This window comes from Argiope bruennichi, chromosome 6 (assembly GCF_947563725.1).
Source record: "Argiope bruennichi chromosome 6, qqArgBrue1.1, whole genome shotgun sequence".
Lineage (NCBI taxonomy): Eukaryota > Metazoa > Arthropoda > Arachnida > Araneae > Araneidae > Argiope > Argiope bruennichi.
This window is the reverse complement of record NC_079156.1, coordinates 25,487,129-25,512,721: the sequence shown is the minus strand read 5'-3', so window position 1 is coordinate 25,512,721 and position 25,593 is coordinate 25,487,129. Positions and strand designations below refer to the sequence as shown.

The 25,593-nt window shown below is 27.2% G+C and overlaps 1 protein-coding gene across 2 annotated transcripts in view; it reads right to left on the bottom strand.

Annotated features, from left to right (window-relative positions):
- Positions 1-22,950, bottom strand: part of LOC129971170 (potassium voltage-gated channel protein Shaker-like) — a 424,803-nt gene extending 401,853 nt beyond the window's left edge. For both annotated transcript variants that reach the window (XM_056084701.1, XM_056084700.1), the window contains exon 1: positions 22,844-22,950. In XM_056084701.1, coding sequence (XP_055940676.1) covers positions 22,844-22,935 — 92 coding nt within the window. In that variant the 5' untranslated portion in view covers positions 22,936-22,950. The remainder of the gene's footprint in view (positions 1-22,843) is intronic.
- Positions 22,951-25,593: the final 2,643 nt, after the last annotated feature.

Here is a 25,593-nt window from a genome sequence, read left to right as displayed (position 1 = left end):
CATAAATATCTCTTTTTACTTACAGACGAATGGCAACATTTAAATATAAACAAATGTCATACTAATTTCAGACTGTTTCATTGAACGCTTTTACAGCTGCTTTGAATGCAACGTTTAACTTAACTAGTTAATGAGCCTCAAAATATTATTAGAAATTTTCTAGAAGTAGTTCGCCCTGTCAACAAAAGGTACATTCAGTCAGGGAAAAGATGATATTAAAGAAATTAGCTTCAAATAAAGTCTATTATCGAGCAAAAATAGGCTTAAATACTGCCTGATGGGTGGTAGTTATGACTGGTCTATGAAAATTGTTTATATGTTTCAAAACAATTATCAAAAAAAAAATCTTTGTATAATCTTAAAACTCAAAACATTATCTTTTGAATGATATCAATTTCATTTCCATAAATGTTTTTCCTTTATTATAAAGATATTTTAATTCAATTTGATACATTATACGTAAAACGTTTTTTAAATGCTATAACGGAATTCAAACTCATCAAACATTCAATCGCGTGTTTTTACCAAACATTAATACTGTATTAGGATTTCCACTTTCATTTTTATTTCGTAGTATATACACACCTTTTTAATTTGTAGTTCATTTGAATACATTAAAAGCTGATTTAATTGAATTCATGTTTTTTCAGTCCTATAAAATAGCAAGTTAAACTGTTTTTTTTTAAAAATTGCCTTCCATAAATTATTTATCAGCATAAAAAGTCAATGGATAAAGAAACTGGATGTCAAAGGTAGCTAGTTATCAATGTAATGCATAGAACACAGATACACGACAATGCAGCAAACTATGGAGTTTCATATTTGCTTGCATTGACGACAAATTTTGTCTTTCAAAATTTTATGATACGTTTTGCCACGGATTTCTATCCAAGGATTTTCTATTTTCTGCGTGTAGCATTGGAATTACGTGCTACATGAAATAAAGTACGGTTCCTAATCAACAGAATAATATCAAAAAGTTCTTCCTTCGTTAGTGATATTTTTACTGAATTCGTTCCTTTGTTTTATGTAAGAAACGAAAAAAAGATTAGTTATCACTTTCGCCATTTATATGCGGACCCATGAGTCACATAATATAAAAGCTCAAAAAACATTTAGCAACTGATGTTGGCAATTATAAAAGAAATGCTGGATATAAGATTTATTTATTTTTATGCATTTATACATTTTATATACATTATTTATTTTACTACACCATTTATACATTTATTTTTAATACACTAGGATATAAATTCTGAGATCTCTTCTAAGTCGTTTGAAGATATTTTCTCTTTTATAGTCTTCTTAGTAATTATTAAAGCCATCGATTACGAAGGATTACAATAAGATATCGTTTATCTACATGTAGATTAGAACCATGTATTCCTCTGGGAAAATGAATTTTTAACTTAAAAGGAGATCATTTGTGATTGTCTGTATGCAGAGAAAAAAATTCTGTCTTCATAGCACCTATGTATTCCAAACAAAAACACCGAAAAGGTCACATGACCCTGTACACACCAATGCACATTTTAATGCAGATATAAAATGCAACTAAATGTTGCTTTACTTCCTTTATCTTCTCCAAACAAATATAAAAATCAATATATGTTAATTAAATATCAAATTTATATATTCTAAATATATTTCCTATTTTAATACCAGACAGTATAGCTATTTTAAATTGTATTCTGAAGAAATTTGCAAAAAAAGCAGTTAAAATTCGATACATAGTATTATTAGCAACAAAAACGTATAGCAAGAAAATATTTATAATTACAAAAAAAAAGAAAAGAAAAGAAATAAAATTCTAATGTTATAAGCACATTTTTATTTTATAATGCTAGTATTTTATTTATTTATTTCCAATCTTAGAACTTTTTAATATATTTTCTTCGAACGAAAAGAAATGTTATGTACTTCCAAAAATTAAACGCAAGAAGGAAAGAAAACTCGAGATCCAAGAAATATCTGGCTTTTCCAGATATTGGAAATCCATAAAATGTAGGGTTCTTCTGTAAAATATTGCTAGAAAAACATATTTACTTTCTTCTTTTTCATTTCTGGATGTTTTTGTTTATTTTAGGTTAGCCTATTCTTTATATTTTTGAGACTTTATATCTACACTCAAAGTTTATTTCAACATGGGACATATACATTGTTGCGGCATAAATCGTAAATATTTTATTTAAAAGTAGCTAACGATTATTTTAATAATTATAAATTTTATTTTGTAAATAGTTGTAAAATTCAGATTGGCAACAGTGATACTTTTGGAACTTGTTGTTTAAAAACGATGCTAGAATGTTGAATGAAAATAAGTTGATGTAAATTTGATAATATTATCTATATGTAATATTTAGTTTTATAGTACGTTTGTCTGCATTTTATTTTTGTTGATGCACGAACACAACAATTGGTGACCCGGACGTGATACGAACACGTCCGGGCAACCTTCTGAACACGAGACTACATAAACAAAGAAATAGGATCAATGAAACTATGCCAAAAGTTTTAATTAAACGAATAATAATAAAATATAGATTTTATTCTTTCTAACAAATTATGAGTAAACTCTAGAGAATTTAAAAAAGCGATCAAAATTTACATTAAAATAAACACAGAGGAAGTGGCTTCCCCGCAATTCTAATACTTAACAGATAACTAATACTTAATAAATAACCTTAGTAAAATTACTGATCTTGGACAAAGCCTTGAATATCAGTAGTGTTTAGACCTTTATTTTAGGAATACAATACATAGTAGTAGCATGATTTGTAGAATAGTAAAGAAAATTGATTTATTTTGAGTGTATATTTGGAGATAGTTTCAACAAATTAAAACAAAAATGTGATGCAAAAAAAAAAATCACAAACAAAGTCATAAGGTTACATGCGAAATTTCATCTACACAAGTTATTGAGTTTTTAAGCTATCCTGTTTACATGCATGTGAAAATACAGACCGATAGACGGTCATCCCCTTGATGAATCTGGTTCCACATTCTATACGGATCTATATTTTAAATGCTAAGTTATCTATATCTTTACGCCATGAAGGTATTGTGTTCATATGTCAGATAGATTTTCTATTTGGCCAATGAAAATTCTATCCAACTTTCCATTGGACAGAAATTTAAAATTTTGTGTGACAAACAAGTACCGAATTTCATTAATCTAGCTCAAAGCGTTTTTGAGTTATTGTGTTCACAGACAGATAAACATAATTCCAAAAAATACTTCTTTCGAATTCAGGAAGCTTTGAAGGAGCATAGAAAAATAAATTCTATGGTCCAATGTTGCATATTAAGTCTAATAATTATAAATACTAGTAATGCACGGTGCCTTAGGAGACAGGTGCACTAATATACTGAAAGAAGGCCATTTTTTTTTGCAAATCGTATTGAGCCAAAGGTTAATGATTATTTACGATTAATTTTAATTGAATTCTTTATCTACATTTTTTGTGATTACAAAAATAACATTGCAAAAATCTTACACACTTGTAAACAAATTTTTTTGAATAGCGAGAAATCAAATTCGAGTAAAGCGATTTAATTTACTATAATTAATAAGGAAACTTGATAGTAAACATAAATCAGTTAAAGGATATAAATTCGATTATCTAAATCGAGTTTTCCAAATTCAATAACGTCATTTTCTATATCTGTACGAAAATGGAAAATAACGTAATTAATGTTGACGGAGTAATATTTCTATGCAAATGTATTGTTTTACTTAGAAAATTGTTCTATCACTAAACTTATACGAATAAATTAAATTCAAAATGAGATAAAATCAGATTTAACATGCTAAATAGTTTCAAAAATTTCGAATATACTTAGTATGACCATATGAATGAAATTCAATCATTGCGTGAAGACCACCACCCTGCCGCAACAGGACGATACATTTATACAATATATATTATTTATTTTTATTGCATTAAATAATAATAATAAAATATTCCTATTAAAAATAAATTATTACAGATAAATGACAAAGAAAACTTTATTTATTGTTTAAAGACATGATTTAAAGAAATTTGAAGAGGATATATGTTATCATAAACAAACCGAAATTTAAAAATATCAGTATTTTATGGGAAATGTCGACACATATCAAATGAAAATCAAATATTTTGGTACATTTTTATACATATGGACTAACACTAGTGCTTGTCAACAAAAGTTCTGGTGGCAGTCGAAAGAAGAAGCTGAAAAGAATATACAAAAAGGCGCAAACAGTAATTATTAATATTTCGGAAGAAAATTTTTGCACTGGCCATATTGAAAATCATATTCCAAAGGAAGATATTGAAAAGAAGATGCATCTACCACGTCTTCGTATCATGAATTGATTAAACAAAACGAGTTTGTTTCTATAAAAAGTGACTGAGAAAGGAAACATACTGTAAGCAACGAAAATACTATAAAAGTCAAATGATTTCCTCCTTCTCAAATTAGAGATATCTTTTGAATACAGGTTTCTAATTAAAACTTTCGTATCAAGATGTTTGAAATTTGTTGTTACAGTATGGAAATTTTATAAATTACCAAAAAAATTTATCCTTAAGAAGCGAATAAAATAGCATAAGGTTGATCACCTAATTTTTATGTCAATTTATTTATAGTATTATACTCTTTACTTATTTAGAATGTACTGTTTGTTTTAGGTTTAACAATTATTTATTATTAATTATTACTCTAACTTTCTTCTCTTTTGGCATACATCATAATAAGTTTTGATAATAAAGCATGATTTAAAAATATTTAATATTTATGTACCCTCAAATCAAAAATAAACACTAAAATCGAAAGAAAATTAATAATGATCCTCTTACAAAAAAAGATGCATTGTCATATGTAGAATTAAGATATTCTGAAAAAATATTAGCAATAAATTCTAATTTGCCTTGAAGTAGGAATATAATGAATCAGCATAAAATTGTAGACCTCAGCTCATTGATATTTACTATAAATTCAGCATAAAAATGTAAATAGAAGGGGAAATTCCTGAACAAAACTTAATTTTAATTAATGCTAATTTTATGCGTTAAAAACACCTGAACAATTCTCTTGTTACCAAAACAGAAGTTATGATTTATCCTTTCGATAATAATGCATACAAAATGGGTGGAAAATATTTTAACACCGCTAAGCGTTACAGATAGTGGTGAAGATTATATACATCGATAATAACCGTGGATTAATAATACCCATCAATGTAATATATCAATTAATATTTTTATAGCTTATTAATAATAATCAATTAACCACATTAATCGTAACATATTATATATATATAAATTCCTCATAAAAAAGTTTATTTGATAAGGCGTTAGGTGAAATGGAGTCACTAACATTATATCTTTAAAATAAAAAATGGTGCACACCTCTAGCTGTGATCTTTAAAAATACAATTAGAAGAGAATAAACTTCGCAGGGAGTTATCCTTTTTAATTACAGAAATTACCGGGGAAAGTAAATAAACTTTGATGGATGAAGACGAAAGCGGAAATTTGAAGCCGTTGAATATTTAACGTGTAGGTGTGGTATCAACGCAGAACCGCAGTTGGGTTGTTAACCTATAAATATTTTATTATTTGTAAAATATGAGTATTGATTTATTTAGATAACGGAAATACATTAGCTGTTTGGTGAAATTAAAAATAGATAGCTTAATTTATTATGTTAAAAAATGTTAAAAGCAGATTAGAGTTATTTTATTTGCATCAAATGGCTTTTTAGTTTTACTACAATGAATATCGCACTTATAGGATCAGAATCTTTATGAATGAAAAATTAAATAACTAATAAGTATCGTGGAGTCTAGGAATATACAAGACATGCATTATATGACAAATTTATGTAAATCTAAGCATGACTCTAATTTGTATCAGCGCTTATTCATGGTGGGATATTACTTTCTTTTACTTTCACGTGTATGAAGTAATCAAGAAAGTATATAATATATATATAATATACTTTCTCGATTACTATATAAGCATTATTTTGTTTAAAGTAGCAGGTTTAAAGTGATTGAAGAGACATTTTACATTTTTAAATTAATTTTAATATCCATTCCGGGAAAACATAATTATTTACAAGCAGAGACGGGGACAAGGTAAGTCCACCACAGCGCGACACAAAAGCAGAAGTAAGGAAGGGAAGGGCGCGAAACAAATGATCACTAGTCTTATATAACATGGGATTTCCGGCCACGTGTCGATTGAATACACGTTTTTACCTTGGCAGGGGCATTTGTTGGAGCAGCAATTTTTACACAGATTCAGTTGGATTAAAAGTGGAATGAGATCAAGAGAATATTTTAGAATTACTTTGATGTGGACTGAATTAGGCAAAAATTTAGGAAATTAGTTTGGTTAAAATTAGATATTAAAATATCATTACATATACATATTATTACTTTATTTGTGTATTTGTATATCATTACTTTATTATTGGATAATATAAATATATATTTATCATGTATTAAAATAAAAAGTATTGCGATCACAAAAATAATAAAATTCGAGGTTTTGACGAATATCGAAGATGTAAACCTCCCTGGGAATCTAAAAAAACATTTTTGCAATTATGTTCGTCTGCCCGTGGACACGAGAAATCAGTTTAGTTTAGTTATATTAACGTCCCGTTTTAAAGCAACACTAGGGCTATTTTGGGAGGGACCTCGTAATTTTGAACCGCTGTTAGACGACAAAAACGGTACTTTAGTGGGTATTCCCCTCTCCAAACTTCCACACCTCATCAGCGGGAGGGCGTTTGATTCCGACGGATTTAACGTGCACCAGACCGCTTACACGTCGGTTCTTCGGTGAAATCGGATCCCGAACCTGAAACCCTCCTATTCCAGAGCCGAGAACTTACCACCAGGCCACCGTGGCCTTCTAATAGAGAAATCAAATACGCTAAATAAATGAAATTATTAAGTGGTTTTTACACTAAGTATATTTTTTTGAAATGTGGTATGAAATCCATCCATAGAAAATTAAGTTGTAAAAAAATCGTTGAAATATCAAAATAAATATTATGGACTTATTATTACTGACTTAGATGCAAAAAGATATAATTCCTCTCAATAGACTGCGAGTGCCATTTATTGTAAATGCTGACTTATCAATACAAAAAATAGACAGTGAGAAGGGTCTTTTCCAAACAATCTCTATTCTCTTTAATAAAGCTCTGGTCCAACCTCTTTCCTACAAATGTGACACCGTGTACACCAAGAGTGCTCTTATTTTTATGTTCAGATTCCTGAACATAAGTGTTGGGTTCTTTGTAAAAAAAAATAACCTAGTTAAAACATTCTCTGTGAAGTAAAACGAGTATGTATTTAGAACAATTATTTGTCAAATAATCAAAATTTAATACAGAACTACAACTTTAAGAACACGATCACATCAAAGTTTCATTTACTTACGTGATTGCATTTTTAAGAATCTCTCACGTTTATATATATGCGAAATTACTGGCAACAAACTTTCAGCCTTTGGACAGAAAAGATTAAAAGTGTGATTCCCATGCGCAGTTTAGATGTTTAAAATATTTATTAAATTTTAAACATCTAAAAATATTAATATTTAGTAGTTATCATGCTTTCTTGCACACGCTTAGGCAACCAGCTAGAGAGACAGACAAGACACCCAAAAAATTGATTTCGAATGAATTATTTAGCAGAATTCGATAAATATAACGTTAAGACCACAAACCAAATTTTATTTGTCTAATTCAAAATGTTTTTGAAACATCGTATTTGCATGCAGACAAAAAAAAAGAAGAAGAAGAAGATATAACTCCAAAAAAGGTTTTTTTCGGAGACAAGGAAGTCGTAAAAATAAAAATGTGCTAAAACCTTGTGTTCGAAAATTTTTGATGATTACAATACTTTCCATTGAATGCATCGCTTTCAAGAAAGTTAAAAAAAATGATAACACAAGAATCTTTGAAGCAATGAAATATACAGCAATCTTTTCCAAGTTATCAAAAGAAATGAGAAAAATAATAGTCATTTCTTGTACTGAAACTTTCAGAACCAACTAAACAATTCTCGTTAAAACTGTTGATAGAAGTGACCGAATGTTTACCACAAGGAATAAGTGGACAGAAAATTTTGGCAGCTACTTCAGGAAAACTCTTCAACTGGAACAATGAGCAAAATGGAGCTCTAAATGGACGAAAGTTGAATTGTGTGTTCTGGTGGTCACAAAGAATAAATAGAAATGTTTCAATTGTTGTTTCGGCAAAAATAAAAGAGGCTTTTTAGGGTAGTTGTACCATTCCAGTTGTTACACTGAACCGTGCCACAGTTGATAGCTTCTTTCAGACAATTAGATTACTCTTCCAGAACTGCCTTTTCTAATTTGCTTGTGATTGTTTGAGGGATGGGAGCAATTATTTTAATGGCAAACAAGTGTCGTCGATTGATCTTTTATCAACAACAGCGTTTCCTTCTCTGCTGTCCTAAATATGAACACATATATAAGACGAGATAATTAAAAGTTTTGTTTTTAATTAATGTTATTGCTAAGCGCAATTTTTTTCATGTTCTATATTTGCTATGAGAGCCCATTCACAATGAAGAATTTGTTTGATAAAATATGAAATTCTAAAGCAAAAATTTTACATTTAATAATATTTCATAGATTGGCGCATACATTGATCTGTTTTACACAATTCTATTATATATATATATGCATTTTTTATTTATATTATAATACACATTTTTTTATATATATATGGCAATATACAGAGATTATAAGTAAAGCAAACAATTTATTTTTATTTTAAATTTATTTATCATTTATATGCTAATTTATAAGTTAAAAATACATTTACATTCCTATTAGCTAATATTCTTACTATATAAATAAGCATTCGGCATTATGTATATATTGATATTCATTTATTTTAATTGAGTTATTAACTTCGTTAGGAAAGGAATTTTTTGAAAAATAATTTAAATAACATTTTTAAATTCTTACATAAAATTTATAGAAAAATAACACAGACATAGATAGAAAATACAATAAAAAATATAACAATAAAAATAAAAAAAGGGAAGTAAGCCGTAAAAAAAGAGAAATATATGAAAAAAAGTTGTAAGAAATTCTGTAATACGTTTTACGGTCCACATTAATTTCTGTCACTGCTGAGCAATTAATACATCGATATATATATAAACTGCATGTAATCTCTCCTTTTTTTAACATGTTTTAGTCATTTTTCGCCTTTGCTCCAGTTAATCTTCTGTTTTTTCATTTTCTTTATTTTCATTGTTATATTTTTATTTATTTCATCTCTTTTGATTATATATTATTTGGCACACACACACACACACACACACACACACACACGCACACACACACACGCACGCACGCATGCACACATATATAAGACGTTACGTTACATTGTCATCAACTTTTTTTAAACTTCCATTTTAGTTTAAAAATATTTTTTACAAACTTTGTAAGGATATCACTCCAGAATCAAATTAAGGTTCTTTTACATTCTGTTAATAAAACTTGAAATGGATATCAAAACATGTTGTAGTTTATGTAAAGCATTGTTTTTTATTTTATGCCGTTTTCCACACTAAAGTCCATTATAATGCATAATTCCATTCTAACTCAATATACAGATGATTAATAAAGTAAGCTTTCATGAAGTTTCTATTACACAAACATATTTTCCACAATACATAATTTTTCAATAAATAAATTTAAAGATAATCATTAAACTGATGAACAGATAACAATTACTATTTTAAAAGCTTCCTCATGACACTTCTAGATTATACCATTTATACTATCATACCATTTTTCCATACTAAAGTCTATTATCAATACATAACTCTATTTGAAATCAGTACACAAATGATGGGAAAAGTAAACTTTCAAGAAATTTCGATCACATAAGCTCATTTTTCTTAATACATAATTTCTCAATAAATAAATTTAAAGATAATCATTGAACTGATGAACATATAACAATTACTATTTTAAAAGCTTCCTCGTGACACTTCTAGATTATACCATTTATACTATTATACCATTTTTCCATACTAAAGTCTATTATCAATACATAACTCTATTTGAAATCAGTACACAAATGATGGGAAAAGTAAACTTTCAAGAAATTTCTATCACATAAGCTCATTTTTCTTAATACATAATTTTTCAATAAATAAATTTAAAGATAATCATTGAACTGATGAACATATAACAATTACTATTTTAAAAGCTTCCTCGTGACACTTCTAGATTATACCATTTATACTATTATACCATTTTTCCATACTAAAGTCTATTATCAATACATAACTCTATTTGAAATCAGTACACAAATGATGGGAAAAGTAAACTTTCAAGAAATTTCGATCACATAAGCTCATTTTTCTTAATACATAAATTTAAAGATAATCATTGAACTGATGAACATATAACAATTACTATTTTAAAAGCTTCCTCGTGACACCTCTAGATTATACCATTTATATTATTATACCATTTTTCCATACTAAAGTCTATTATCAATACATAACTCTATTTGAAATCAGTACATAAATGATGGGAAAAGTAAACTTTCAAGAAATTTCTATCACATAAGCTCATTTTTCTTAATACATAATTTTTCAATAAATAAATTTAAAGATAATCATTGAACTGATGAACATATAACAATTACTATTTTAAAAGCTTCCTCGTGACACTTCTAGATTATACCATTTATAATATTATACCATTTTTCCATACTAAAGTCTATTATCAATACATAACTCTATTTGAAATCAGTACACAAATGATGGGAAAAGTAAACTTTCAAGAAATTTCGATCACATAAGCTCATTTTTCTTAATACATAATTTCTCAATAAATAAATTTAAAGATAATCATTGAACTGATGAACATATAACAATTACTATTTTAAAAGCTTCCTCGTGACACTTCTAGATTATACCATTTATACTATTATACCATTTTTCCATACTAAAGTCTATTATCAATACATAACTCTATTTGAAATCAGTACACAAATGATGGGAAAAGTAAACTTTCAAGAAATTTCGATCACATAAGCTCATTTTTCTTAATACATAATTTTTCAATAAATAAATTTAAAGATAATCATTGAACTGATGAATAGTTAACGATGACTATTTTAAAAGATTTCTTCTAGAGTATACCATTTTCCATACTAAAGTCCATTATCAATACATTCCATTCCAACTGCATAAACAAATGATAGAAAAGGCAAACTTTTATTAAGTTTTCTACCAAACAAATCCATTCTCCTCAATATATATTTTTTTAATATACAAATTTAAAGATAATCGTTAAACTGATGAACAGTTAACAATGACTACATTAAAAGCTTGCCCATGGCACTTCTAGATCCCAAGCTGATTTCAAATCATATAATTTGGTTAAATAGGCAATTTGATGTAACAACGTTCTCTGTGTCCTTTTTTTTTTATCTTCAGCAATACTTCCCACGCTCCAATCCACCAATCACACACACAGAAGAACTGCAATCTGGTTCTTTACGAGGCCAGACATCATTCCATCTTTATAGCTCCCTTACCTCCGAGTAAAACCACCCCGGCCATTCCAGCCACGTCCCGGCCCATCGCCAGATGAACCTTTAAATTAAGAGCTCTTTTAACGGAATAGGCTTTGCCCGTGAAATCTCTCGCACCAATCTTATCGATTGAGCCAACAGAACGGGATCGAGGAGTGCCTTTTACGCTGCATACGTTTATTCCTTAACAAAATTTGTGTTTCGCTGCTGGCAATCTCAACTTATTGACTCAGAATCTTCATGCCTTTTCAGAATTAACTAGAAAGTCATTAGCGTTTTCAACTGTATGATTAGTTTTGTAGACGCATCATACAATGGGAAAAGAAGTTTCGCTATTTTCAAGTTGATTAAATCTTTATTTTGTGTTGAAAATAGAAGGTATCTAGATGGAATAGTTATTTTGTAACTTTATTGGTATACAGTACACTCCAGAGTATCCGGTTCGCAACTATCCGGCTTCCGTACTATCCGGCATAGTTTTCTTTTATCATAATTAATTGAGGAAGGCAATGCGTCTATTAAATCATCTATAACAGATTTTTTCAAAACCTAAGAACTGTAAGTTTTTACTCTTATTTTAGCGTTACATTTTCATATCGGTATAATCATTTATCAGAGAAAAATAAAACTGGTTTGAGTAAAATTTCTTAAGAATTAAGCCTATGATTTTAAGCCATTAATGTTTTGTTTGTTTTCTGCATTTAAGTTGAGCATTACAGAATTTATGTTAAAATATGAACAGTTTATATCCTTACTTTTTCGCTAATAAATTCTTTAAACGTGCAGTGCAGTATATAGACATATATAAACTACCAGTCAAGAGCCTTCTATTTTAACTCCATATATTACCGGCAACTGCTGGCCGTGGCAACTGCTGATATATCTGGCCGTGGCTGAATTAGAGATTCACGTTGAGATAAATGGTGGGCTTAATATTCAATAAGAAGTGAGAAAATAAGTATTATAACTATGGGTTTTGGATAAAAACTTTGCCTTCTGGTATTGGTGGGAAAAGAAATGAATTCATAGAGCACCAGCCTATCCAGCTTTTTGTTATCCGGCCATCCTTCCTCCACATTAGGTCGTACACTCGGGCGTGTATTGTAATTTCATTTCTTATGGAATTTCAACTCTTTTAGAATGTTATAGGTTGCGCAAAACATTTAGTTCTATGCTTCCAGAAAACATTGAAAATATCCAGTTCGTGAGTCAAATTAAACCACTATACTAGCAGTACATTAGAATATAGCATAAATGGAATAATTATGATATGAGAGGCAGTTTCATAGTTTAAAGAGCACATGAAGAAAATTATTTTAGTATACCAGTAAGGGACTTCAGTCATATAACTTTAAGATTGAGTCAATTTTATATATTCAAAAATGTGTCAAGGAAAATAATCCCCAAGTTAGTTAGACCTTCTAGTTAGTTACCTCTGTATAATAAAATTAATACAGATAATACGTCAAATGACATTGTATTTTTGGGTATTTATGAAAGAATAAGATCCCACTATAAATATAATTTATCCCCATATAGAGCTGATAATATCATTTCGTCAGTTACCTTTGTTTTTCTAGAAAAAATAAATATTTTTTTTATTTCAAATATATATTATTCTAAATATTTGAGTATTAATATGTCTATATTTGCATGCAATATATTTATCAATAAATTGGATTTACTACAGAAAGGCGAAATAAAACCCCAGTTCAATTGTTACTTATGTTATAATAGACTTAGTTAATACCTATTATAACGCAACTAGTTAAAATTTACGTATTAGTTTCTAAAATTCACCGTTTTGAAGAACACATTTAGAAAGAAGTATCCAGTCCCAGATAATTATACCAAGACAGTACAGCTTCAAGAAATTTGCTATTTATTTTCATATTATTTGTGATCCGACCCCGGTGGCAATCCATAAGCAGTGAAGCCATTGGAGATATTCTAGAAAGTACAAAATTCTAGTCTATGGTGTTCGAGTAATTGGATTATCTTCTGACAACGAAGTCGTTACAAATGCATGATATTTGTTAATTTGGTACTTCTATGATTAAAGAAAGTTTTAAAATGATTCTTAATTATTGCTATACAAAGCACGCATTAGGATCAACCTTGATAATTTTGTATTATCATGATTAAATAAATTAAATTAACTATATTCTTTATAGAATATACGAGTAGTTCATCCCTTTAAAGTATAAAAGAGTATGAGACTCAGTGTTATACTTCACTATGTACTTATTTATCATTATGTATTATCAATTTGGAGTACGCCGGACTGATATATTTTTGAAAAGGCACATGAGTTGTAACAGCCAATTATTTTCTGTCAGTGCAGCCATACTCCATCAAATATTTTTATTGTTTAAGAAAAATGCAGTGATTCCGATTCATTCAATTTTGAAAGCAAGCCGAACCAAAGGAATAACATTTGCTTTATCTTTTTGATGGCAAGCTGATTTTTATTCAAAACAACATTTTATTATTAACCTTTATTATGCTCTAAACCATGATTTAAATAATTTCTCTAAATAGTTACCCTCTGCTTTGCTATTTCTTAACTGTAGTAGGGAACGGAACATTTAAATCATCTATCTAATTGATATCATCTAGATAATTATATAGTAGGTGTAAACGTATTAGATATTAGGTGTGTATCACTGGTGAGTCACACATCATGATTTGTTAAAATGCGCATAAAAGAATTTAAAATATCCTTATTAAACAGAGAAAGTGCTTTTCTTCTTTTTAGATCACTGAAAGATAAGATGCGAGTCTTTTCTTATCAGTGATAATGTTGCCAACACACACACAGCAAGATATAATAAGACGAAGGAGTAAAATCATATGGTTGATGATAATAAGAATTACAGATTGCTTCCGAATAAGATAAAGATGGGAACTGAATCACCTCCCATCAGCAATAAACCTACCTGCCCATTACGCATGGTGCAATTCAATGAGGAAGAAGAAGACAAGTCATTTAAATAGTGATAAAAAAGAAGGCAGATTAATTACGAATAAGATAAAAATGAGATTTGAGTCTTCTTTCATCAGCAGTAAAACTTGCCATCACACACGATGTTATACACTAAAACTGCTGAATAAAATCGTTTACATAGTGATAAGAGAAAAGAGAAATTAATTCGGAATAAAAGAATTTTTCTCGTAATTTCGTAAGGGAAATAAGATTCGTATTCTTTGGTTGTTTAAAGTTTAAATGGGAATAAAATTCTTAATATTTAGTGAACCAGATTTCGTACAAACGTGAATTCAGATGAAAAATTCTGATAGTATAACATCCGTAATTATCCTAACATAATCAAAAACATGAATATAAACATTATAACAATACCACAAAAACCCGCTGAAAGATGCCAAGAAATATAAAGGGTGTCCCAAAATTAACGCAAGATTTGAATTTATCACTATTTGTGCTGTAAAATGTGTTAACAGCGCTATTAAAAAAACAATTTGACAGTTCATAGTTAAGGCTGTAGTAAAAACGGAGCGTTATACTATAGAAAAACATGTTTTCATTCTTGAACAATATTTCAAACGTAATGGAAATCTTGCGGCCTTAGTTTGAAAATTTCAGAATTGCCACCTTTCCCCCCCTAGATTTTATGATTTAACACCGTTGGATTCCTTTTTATGGAGTTATTTGAAGTCAAAGGTCTATGCCTACAAACACACGTGCACTGAAGGACGAAATTCAACGCTGCATCAACGAAATTCAGCCACTTTTATGCAAAATGGTCATGGAAAATTTTGACAAAATGTGCCAGCAAAGTTGTGGAGACCATTTGCACTGTTGTTATTCCATACATAATCCTATCCTGTGTATTTCAAGATTCAATAAAAATATAACAATTTAAAGGAAAAAAACTTTTTTTTATTTATCTTTTTATAAATTTTGCGTTAACACGTTGTTCTAACGTATAATGTTCTATTTTTACTAACTCTTAAACTATCAACTGTCAAATGTATTTTAATACGGTTGCCAACACTTTACTAAACGAAACATAAATAATATATAAACATAAATATAAATATTATAACATTATCAGAAAAAGGCAAAACCGATTTCGTGATATTTACATGAATTAGTCATAGAAAGATGCCAAGAAATATAGAAATACATTTCACCACATTCTTGTATTACTATTCAAATTTAATGCAGCCCAAAATAAATTTGAGAAATTAAATTTATTTCAAGAACAATTGCCAGAAAAGAAATTCACGACGATAATTACTAACAAAACAGATAAAAGCCTTCGAATAACATGATTTCATTTATACTAAGAAATCGAATTATAATATTTTATTGGATTACATTAATAAATCAATTTTGCTTCATCATCTATTCACAATTTTCTTCATTCAAATCTGAAATCCGCTGCAATTAATTAAATTAGCCTCTCGATGATAATATTTAAAACTGTAACAATAATTAATGATTAAAATTTAAATTATTAGCATGTAGCTTAAATATTTATCCTTTTCCGTGTTTGCAGGGTACACAGAAGGATTATAAATATTTGATGTCTGTAATTACGTCGAGAGTACACATATTCAGTGTTTGCATTCACAACATTAAAATAATATAAAGATTATACCTAAAATTTATACAGATATTAAAACCTATTTTTGTTAAGTCACTCTTTTAATAATATACACTACAATTATCTCTTTAAATTTACGAAAAGCTGAAAGATTTATCTTAAAATACTTCAAACAGTTGAATTATTTTATTGGCACCGTCCATAGTCAGCTTATGCCATTACGAATTTTCAAAGACATTTAAGCATTTCACCCCAAGGAGGGAATTTAACTGTCAAAGCCAAATGTTGATTAATTCTACTTTCGGCAATAAGAGTCAATGTATTAATTTACCAATAAAATGTCTTACTCTAATGGCACATGAATCCATTTAAAGTATTACTCAGCTTACTTTATTTCGTCAGAATTAATTAAACTAGATAAATTGCAACAGATTAGATCTAGATTGTCGATTGTATTATGATATTAATATGGCTTTAAATTACTCATGTATATATTTCATGAATAGAAATATTCTTAAGGATATTAAAATCAGAAAATTTCAAAATTTTACTATTCGCGGCTCTCAAGTGAATACAATCTTTGCGAAACCATTTCGATTAAGAATATATTTACCGACATCGTTAAAATTTGGAAATAAGAAAAGATAAATTTACGAATAACTATCCGCCTTCGTTGACCAGCTGGTCGTGTTTACTTTAAATCAATTTTCTTATGCATAACCTATTCATAATTTCTCAAGAAAATATTTTTAGGCATCAAATATTGACAGATATTAAAGTGATTTCATATAAATAGACTTACTTCTGTCCAGTTCATTGTATATATGAAACATTTTAATAGAGTCAAGTCTCGTAACATCATAGTGCTATAGAAATCATAATTATCCGGGTAAATTCTCCTCTAATTTTCACAATATTTTAACTTCTCTCTCATGCTCTTTTTGCAAACTACACAAATTTTAAACAGAAAATACTTCTCAGTTTTCAATAATGGAAGAAAATAATTGGTAAATTTTTTTATGAAACAATGAAAACGGTTTGAATTTTAATTCGACAATAAAACCTACTGTTATTGTTAAAGCTACTACTATGGAATGTTTCTCAATAATTAAATCTACTACTGCAAAATCTACTGTTAAATATATTGCTGAATATTTAAAAAAAAGTGTCAAGATTCAGAAAACTTCCACAAGATAGTTAAATTGCTTTTATGAAAAAAAAATTTTTAAAACATTTAAACAGCAAAAATCATTTTTATGTAATAATTAATTCTCGAAGTTTATCGTACAGAAATGCCAAAATTCGCTTAACATTAACTTATTTTAATTTCGAATTAAAATTTTTATAAAATAACTATAAGATGAGCATTCCCATTCTCCAAGAATATATATGCAAAGTTTGGAAGCTGCATGTCAAACAATTTGACTTGTAATGCGTCAACACACACAAATGCATGCTAGCGCATATTCACACGTATTTCTTTATTAATTAATAGAGATAATTAAGAGTAAGGAAAATAGTACTTTATAAATTTAAACGGAATCGTTCAAATAAAAATAAAACTCAGCGAAAAAAGGTCAAAATCTCATTTTGGAATATAGTTTAACCCTTTCTAGGGCCGTGGGAAGTATTCTTCCCACCAAATTTATCAATATTTGTATGAGATTATGTAGGTTGGCATAAGTTGACACATTTTTTTAGTAAGTCAGAAACTTAGATGCTTCAGTTCTTTATCACACACAAAAAGATGTGTCTTGGTTTGTCATTTAATTATTAATTAACCAAATTAATTAATTAATCAAATTAAATTTATCTAATAAGTTAAATGAATCCCTTTTCTTATTCTAATTATTAGCCTAAAATATTTTAACATAATATGACTAGAAAAAAATGGCCCTTTGAAGGGTTAATGAGCGTTATTATAGATTAAAAATATATGGGTATGACATTCGGAAATAAGACGCTGATTTAATTTTATTTTCTAGAAGAAACTATTACATATTTTTTTTCAAAAAAATCTAAATTAAATATAGTAATTTTAAAATGCATTTAGTTTTGAGATTTTTTTAAAAAGATTTTACAAATAATCTGAGAAATAATTCAAAACATTTTCTTCTATCTATAATCGTAAAAAAAAAATGATTGATTAAAAAGTGGTGTAAAACCAAAATGTCTAATTTAAAAGTTTATTGAATGATTTGTTCAGAATTTTGATGATAAGAAATGCATTACCTAGCCCCTGAACTAAGAAATAAACTGTGCGTTTCAACAACTAATAAATAAAATTAAATTTTCAATTTTTTCAATTTATGAAACATTAAAACCATTTTTTTAAAATGAAGAGATTACTAATAGATTACAATAATGATAAAAAGTTGTTGAACAAAAATAGGCATTATATTTTAAAACTCAGAAGAAAAGCTTACCAAAATTTGGAATTTGAGAAAATACCGTTTTATATTATAAAATAGTATTAAAATATTAATCATGCATTTATGATAATGAATGTATCTCCCAATAGAATGAACATACAAATAAATTAAAAATAATTTTATAAAGAAAACTCTTCAGATATTAAGAATATTGAACAAAATAATAATCAATATTTTCACCCAAAATCGACTTTTCAATATAGGATAGAAACTTAAACTATGAATTTATAAGAAAAAAGAGAAGATGATGGACTATAGAAGAAAGAATTAATACTAAAACCCAAAGTTACGCCAATATCGTGCTTGAAAACTTTTCAAGATGACTTTAACTTCTCTAAATTACTTTTAAAATGTCTCAGTTTTCTTTTACATTATGGAAATTAATATTACAATGACTATAATAGCAGCATAATATTTTGCCCACATTACATCCATCATATTACATTTCTTCTTTGCTTAATTTCTTAAATTAAAATTTATGATAAGAAATGCTTTAAAAGGAAGGGATACAAAAATGAATACGTTGAAAACTATATATTAAACTACATTTCTTTGCCCTTTTATCATAATCATAAATAAAAAAAAATCCATAATTAAATCGAGACTCTTACCTAAATGCAAAGCTATTAAAAAGCGAAAATTATACTATTTCTAAATTATCATATATTTAAATTAGTTGAATAATTTCTCATGAATCAAAAAAATATTATCCTTTTAATTTGAAATGTGCTTTCATGTTTTCTTCAGAAAAATAATTTCTGGATGATATTATATGAAATATTTCAATGCTCTCTTATAATAATTATTCGAATAATGGTGGATGATTCATTTTCTCCCAACAAACTTTTCCAAATGTTTTCAAGCTACAAATTGATTTTGTTTATCCTGAATGGGAAAATTAAATGAATTCACAGACAGAAAACAAACACTGTCTGGGGTTTTTTTGATAAAACAAATTATTCAGTCAGCATACCAGAATTTTCATAGTAATTCATTAAAGTAACTTTCTAGTCAATAAATTTTTCAAAACAGTTTTAATGAAAATAAATGCAATATATTTTAGGAAAAGAAAGAAATTAAAGTTTTATAAAAAAAAAGTGAAATGAAAGAAATGAAGTAAGATTTTATAAGTAAGAATAAAACAAATGTTATTTATTCAAAAAAAGTTTTGGAAACAAATAATCATTTTTAATATTTGCATTGTATATATATACTTCTGCGAATACTACAGAAATATTTGACAAAATAATAATTAATAATTACGGTAGCTCGAATGGTTTATTTTAGTTAACCATTAAAATTTATTTCTTTAGTGTCTTTCATCTGATTATAGAAATTAACTGAAAAATTGAACGTCCTTTACTGCAATTTTTAAACGAAATATCTCACAAAGCAATAATTCAATAAATAAATTAATTATTTTTTGTTAATTAGGAGTTTTTATTAATGAAAAAATCTGAATGTTTTGTGTGCATTAATAATTCAAAATCAATTACGTATATTACTTTAATATTAAAACTTTTTAGTTTAAATTCATTTTTAAAACAAATATTTATTAAGGCTGTTCTTCCCCTCACCTCTTCTATTTGATAAAAATAAAATATCTGCAGATATCAGAAAGAATATAGGAAAAAGCATATGAGGAATTTGTTAACAATCTTTACTCCTCAAAGGCAGAATTTAATTATTTTTTATTTTTGAAAGGATAAATATCATAGTGATTTTGCTGCATTAATGAAGTATTTTAACATTGAAAAACTATTTTTTTGAAGCGCGTGTACGAATCAATACTAATCGATAAATAGTGATTTCTAAATACAGGGAAGCTATGATACAGAAATATTGATTTTTCCACAACCAAAATTTAAGCTAATTATTTCACTTACTTCGAATAATAATTTTTATTTAAATTAATTGATTTAAACAGAATGAGAGAAGTGGTAAAGAATTATGAAACAATTCTGTGTACATGTAATTTAATTAAACAATTCTATAAAATTTTTTCTTACTAAAGTATTTTAATATAAGTACAGATCAAATTAACAAGGAAATTATCTGAAGTTTAAAAATAAAATTAAGTTTGCAAATCTAAATCATAAATTCTTATAAAATGGTTTATACTGCATTAAAATTTAATCTAAAAGTTTAAGTAATAATGATGCAATAAGAACGTTAACAATAGCATTAAAATTGTAGTTTTTCGAATATATTTATATTTTGTTATTAGTATATACCAAATAACAATTTTAAATGAAATAAAAATACCTTCAATTTTTAGTTTGAAAGCATTTTATTTTATTGTACACAAACCATTTATTAAAGCTTCTACGTCTGGTAAAAGTTTAATTAATGCTATAAATATATTCAGCAAGTAGTTAGATTATAAAAATGTGAAAAACGTAACTTCCTTTTGTTAAGATACTTTGTTTGTTTTTTTTGGGGGGGGGGGAGGGACAATGCAGTGAGAGTTTTATTTTATAAGTAAAATTATTCACTTCTAGCATCCATTAGAAAATATCTCTTACTTAAAATATTTAATAGTGACTTATAAAAGCGGTTTTTAATTTATATACAGATATAACCAAAATGTTTATCTGTTTATGTAAAAAAAAATTATTATTATTATTACTTTGCAAATAATTTCGAGTTTTCATTCTGTGTATTACAATTTTACTTAAAACATTACTACCAGAAATCGGTTATTATTAAAAATAATTGTGGTTATTAGTAATAATACTAAACCAATGTGATGGATTGATTATTTAATATTAAAGCTTATTGTTAATAATAACAGATTAATCATATTCGCTGTAATATAAATACCAATTAAATCATATTTTAGATTTTACACTTGAAACGACAATACCTGTTCATTCATAATTTTAATGGTTAAATATAATAATAATTTATTAATCGACAATAGTCATCAGAGAGTATATTGGATATTTTAAAAGTGTTGTATTATATAACTCATTTTAATGCTTACACCCAATCCATAAATTTATATTTCCCGGTAGAATATTTATTATACTGAAAAAAAGATTTTCTCAAAAAAATTCAATACATTTTATTTTACATTTAAGTTATTCGATTAATATAATGCATTAAACAACTTATAATACATTTTTAATTCATTTTCCCAATAACATTTTCCATTATTTTTCATCGCTTCACTCATCAGTGCTTGCTGGAAATCTGAATTGCATTTTTACCAACTAAGTAGTAGTAAACGACTTTTATTTATCAAATGGCATGTTGCAATAGAATTATTCGATTAATTATTTGATTAATATAATGCATTAAACAACTTATAATACGTTTTTAATTCATTTTCCCAATAACGTTTTACCATTATTTCTCACCGTCTCACTCATCAGTGCTTGCTGGAAATCTGAATTGCATTTTTACCAACTAAATTTTAGTAAACAATTTTTATTTAACAAATGGCATACTGCAATATAATTACAAAAAGGAATTGTTGTTCTTAGTGATATAATTATTATTAGAACGATTCGATATGCTTCTTTTCAATGAATTAAAAAAAAAAAATTCTGTCTGTAAAAAATTATTTTTAGTACTTTAACGTATGAAACTCCACCTTTTTAGTATAGTTTATTTCAATATCCTAAAAAAGAATGAGGAAAGTATTAGAAACTATTCTAACCTAAATATATGAAGAAATAAAAAATAATTAATTTAACGATTTTCAAAATTTGGAATCATTTGTAAGTTTAGATGCATTTAAGTTGAAAGAAATCAGGAACTGATACGAAAATCTACTAACATAAAACAATAAAGCAACTTATTTGCATTTGGTTTTAACTTATGAGAATTGCAAAAACTAATTAACTAGTACAGATTTAGTGAATTCATTATATACGGTAATTATAATTGTTCCACTTTTTTTGTTGATTGTATATAATGAAGTTGTCTAAAAATGACCATATTTTTTATATATAAATCAAAAAAACCACATATACCAATAACAATTAATGAGTCACTAATTCCTTAAAATCTTCCATAAGTGTATTTTTGTCTTGATCGGCATTTTTCGAGCTTAAATATTCCAAAATTAAGTTTTTAAGAATTCTAAATCATTGCATGGAATATTAAGCCCAAACACTTTCACATTCATTCATCAAATGAGCAACGTTTTGGATAAAAAGGGGAAAAAAATCTATTATATGACACAAAAAAATACTGACAGGAAATTTATGAGGTAATATAAAAACTGTTACTTACGACGTACAACCATAATCCAGCAAAAACTCTCCCGGTAATTGCTCTGGATACGTCGAAGCACCGGCTTGCGACCAAATTCCAACGGCAGCCATTGATTAACTCAACTCGACTCAAACCTTGAGGGCAGCGAAGAGGAAGAATTCCAATTAAGCTGAATTCACCAAATCAAAATTCATTATTCATTTCCTAGAGAAAATCGCGAATAATTCCATCCAGCACTGATTTGTTTAGCCTGTTGTCAAATCTCTATTTGTTGCTCACTAAGGCTAGAACTGGACCCTTCATCGGCTTAATCCGTGGTTGATTGGGCTCACAAAGACCAATTGTGGACACAAAGACACCAACTGACGACAATTTTCTAACGTTTCAACTGTATTCGAAGTTATTTTTATTTGAATACGGACAAAGAACACTAGAAGCAGTTGATTGCTACGTGAGCTAAATTCGTCTTCATTAGTTTTAATCCACAGTTATTAAAGATGATGAAAATTATCTGTGGATATCTTATTCAAATATTTCAGTTATATATATATCATATGTTCCGAGAGAAGTTGCAAATCCGTTACGTTTTATCCATGATTCATTCAATCGAAACTGTATTTTTAATTCATATTTCAACTCAGAACAATTTAAATCAGTCGTTCTAAAGCGCCAAACGATTTTTAGAAACTGCTTCTATAAATGTTCATTAACTTATATAATTGCCAAATTTCCTTTCGGGATTTAAAAATAGATGAACATTGGAATTCCTATTTAATAATTTATTTTCTTTTGAGGAAATTGAAGAATTTTCAATTGTTCCAAAATCGAAAATGATATACACTGCAAATATTTCCCTTCTTTCTTTGGGAGATAAATTATATTTTAGCTTAATGCAAAGAATTTCAAAAACACAGATATAAAACACATTTGAATTCAATAATAATCAACAGATTTTTTTATTATTATTGCTCTTGCAAAGAATAATTTCATAATTATCACAAAAGAATTGTTTCTTTACAATATCTTCTATAACTGCACGTAATTCGTTGATTTCATTTTCACTTTTGAATTTATCTATACGTGAATACTTTTCATATATCCTGATATTTGACCTTAGATACTATTATATTGAAATTCTTAATACTATAATTTCAAATCTTCTAGTTTAATTGAAAAGCGTTTCGTACTATTCCAACTGATTCGAATGATATTAAATAAAGGAACAAATGGTATTCTTTAACAACTTTTCCACTTTTCGAGGAAGGAATTCTTTTTTAGATCTATAAATATAAAATGAAAATCGACGACATATTAATTGAATTTTTCATAGCTTTCAATTGTCGATATATCACTTAATAAACATTATTTACTCAGTAAAGCTATTTCTAATTATTTCGTAGAGCTATATATAGAAATGATTCTCATCTAATTAAACAATGAAAATTATAAAACTTTTCTAGAAACAAGTTTTAATACATCCTTTGGTTTCCATTTGCTTTTGGTTTCCATATGACTACTGAAGACGAATTTTTTAAAAATATCTTCTATAACAAAACGTTTCTTCATATTTGTATGAATAATCGTTCTAATATTTTAAATACAATAAATTTAGGAAAAAATAATGAAATTGGTTTCAAATGACAGATTTGTTAAATTATGTTCTTTAAAAATCACATAAGAATTTCACTCTCGTTATCTTTTAAAATCGTCTGATAACTGTACATTTTTTTCAAACGATTTCTATCTAGGATAAATGGCAATTTTTGTAAATCAGCTTCTGGCATTCTGAATCAATGTGCGTATTTAAAAACGAATATTAAAAATGGACGGAAATAAAAATTTAAGCAGATCGAAAATTTTACATCCAATAGAAGCAGAATACTTTAAGGAAAAGGATAGACAAATATTGTTGATTGGAATAATTTGTTTTAAAAATTAAACAACATCATAATCGATCAGTGCATTGTTTAAAAGATAGAAAGAGTGCTGATTCCATAATTTTAAGCAAAATCTGAGTAGTTTCAATAGTTTAAAGAAAAGATTAGTAAACAATCATAGTTTGAGAATTTAAGGGCATTAAATTTTACCAGAGATATTTAACTGTAACTGTGTTTCAAGAGTTAAATTTTCATATATCCTAAAGCTATCTACCTTCAATCTTCGAATTCTCCGTCTAGAGCAAATATTTCATTTCAAACAAAATATTCCTTATGTATTTTACGACCTGCTTCTCCTTTTCAGAATGAAGGCTTCTTGTTTATATTTTTATGCAATATTTTCCGAATTCAAACTGTAATCGGAAATATTTCAGTTAAAAAAATGTTCTGTTGTTTTTGAAAGGTTATCTTTAGGATAAATTTAAATTAAGGATTATTTTAAATAATTTTCGTGTTTTGAAGATATTATTACTATTTTGATTTTAGGAATAAATGTTTTAGAGAATTCTGTATTTTATTATCTAATGAAGAATATTTACGAATGATGCCAGATTTAAATAATTATACCAACTTCTCAATCGTTTGTAGAAATTTATCTTACAAAGAAGATAAAATTTTTCACTGATTATTTCTAAGCAATTTTCATCCAAAAAATAACTTATAATGCAATCAAATATGTAGAAATTATTTTTTTTACAAAGAATAATGTATATTTTTAACGAAAAGTGCTAATTGCAATATTCATGAATCAATATTTTAGACAAATTTATGGTAACTTTCTAATATAAAACTATGCACATTTTGTTAAGTTTCGAGTATAATAAATACAAA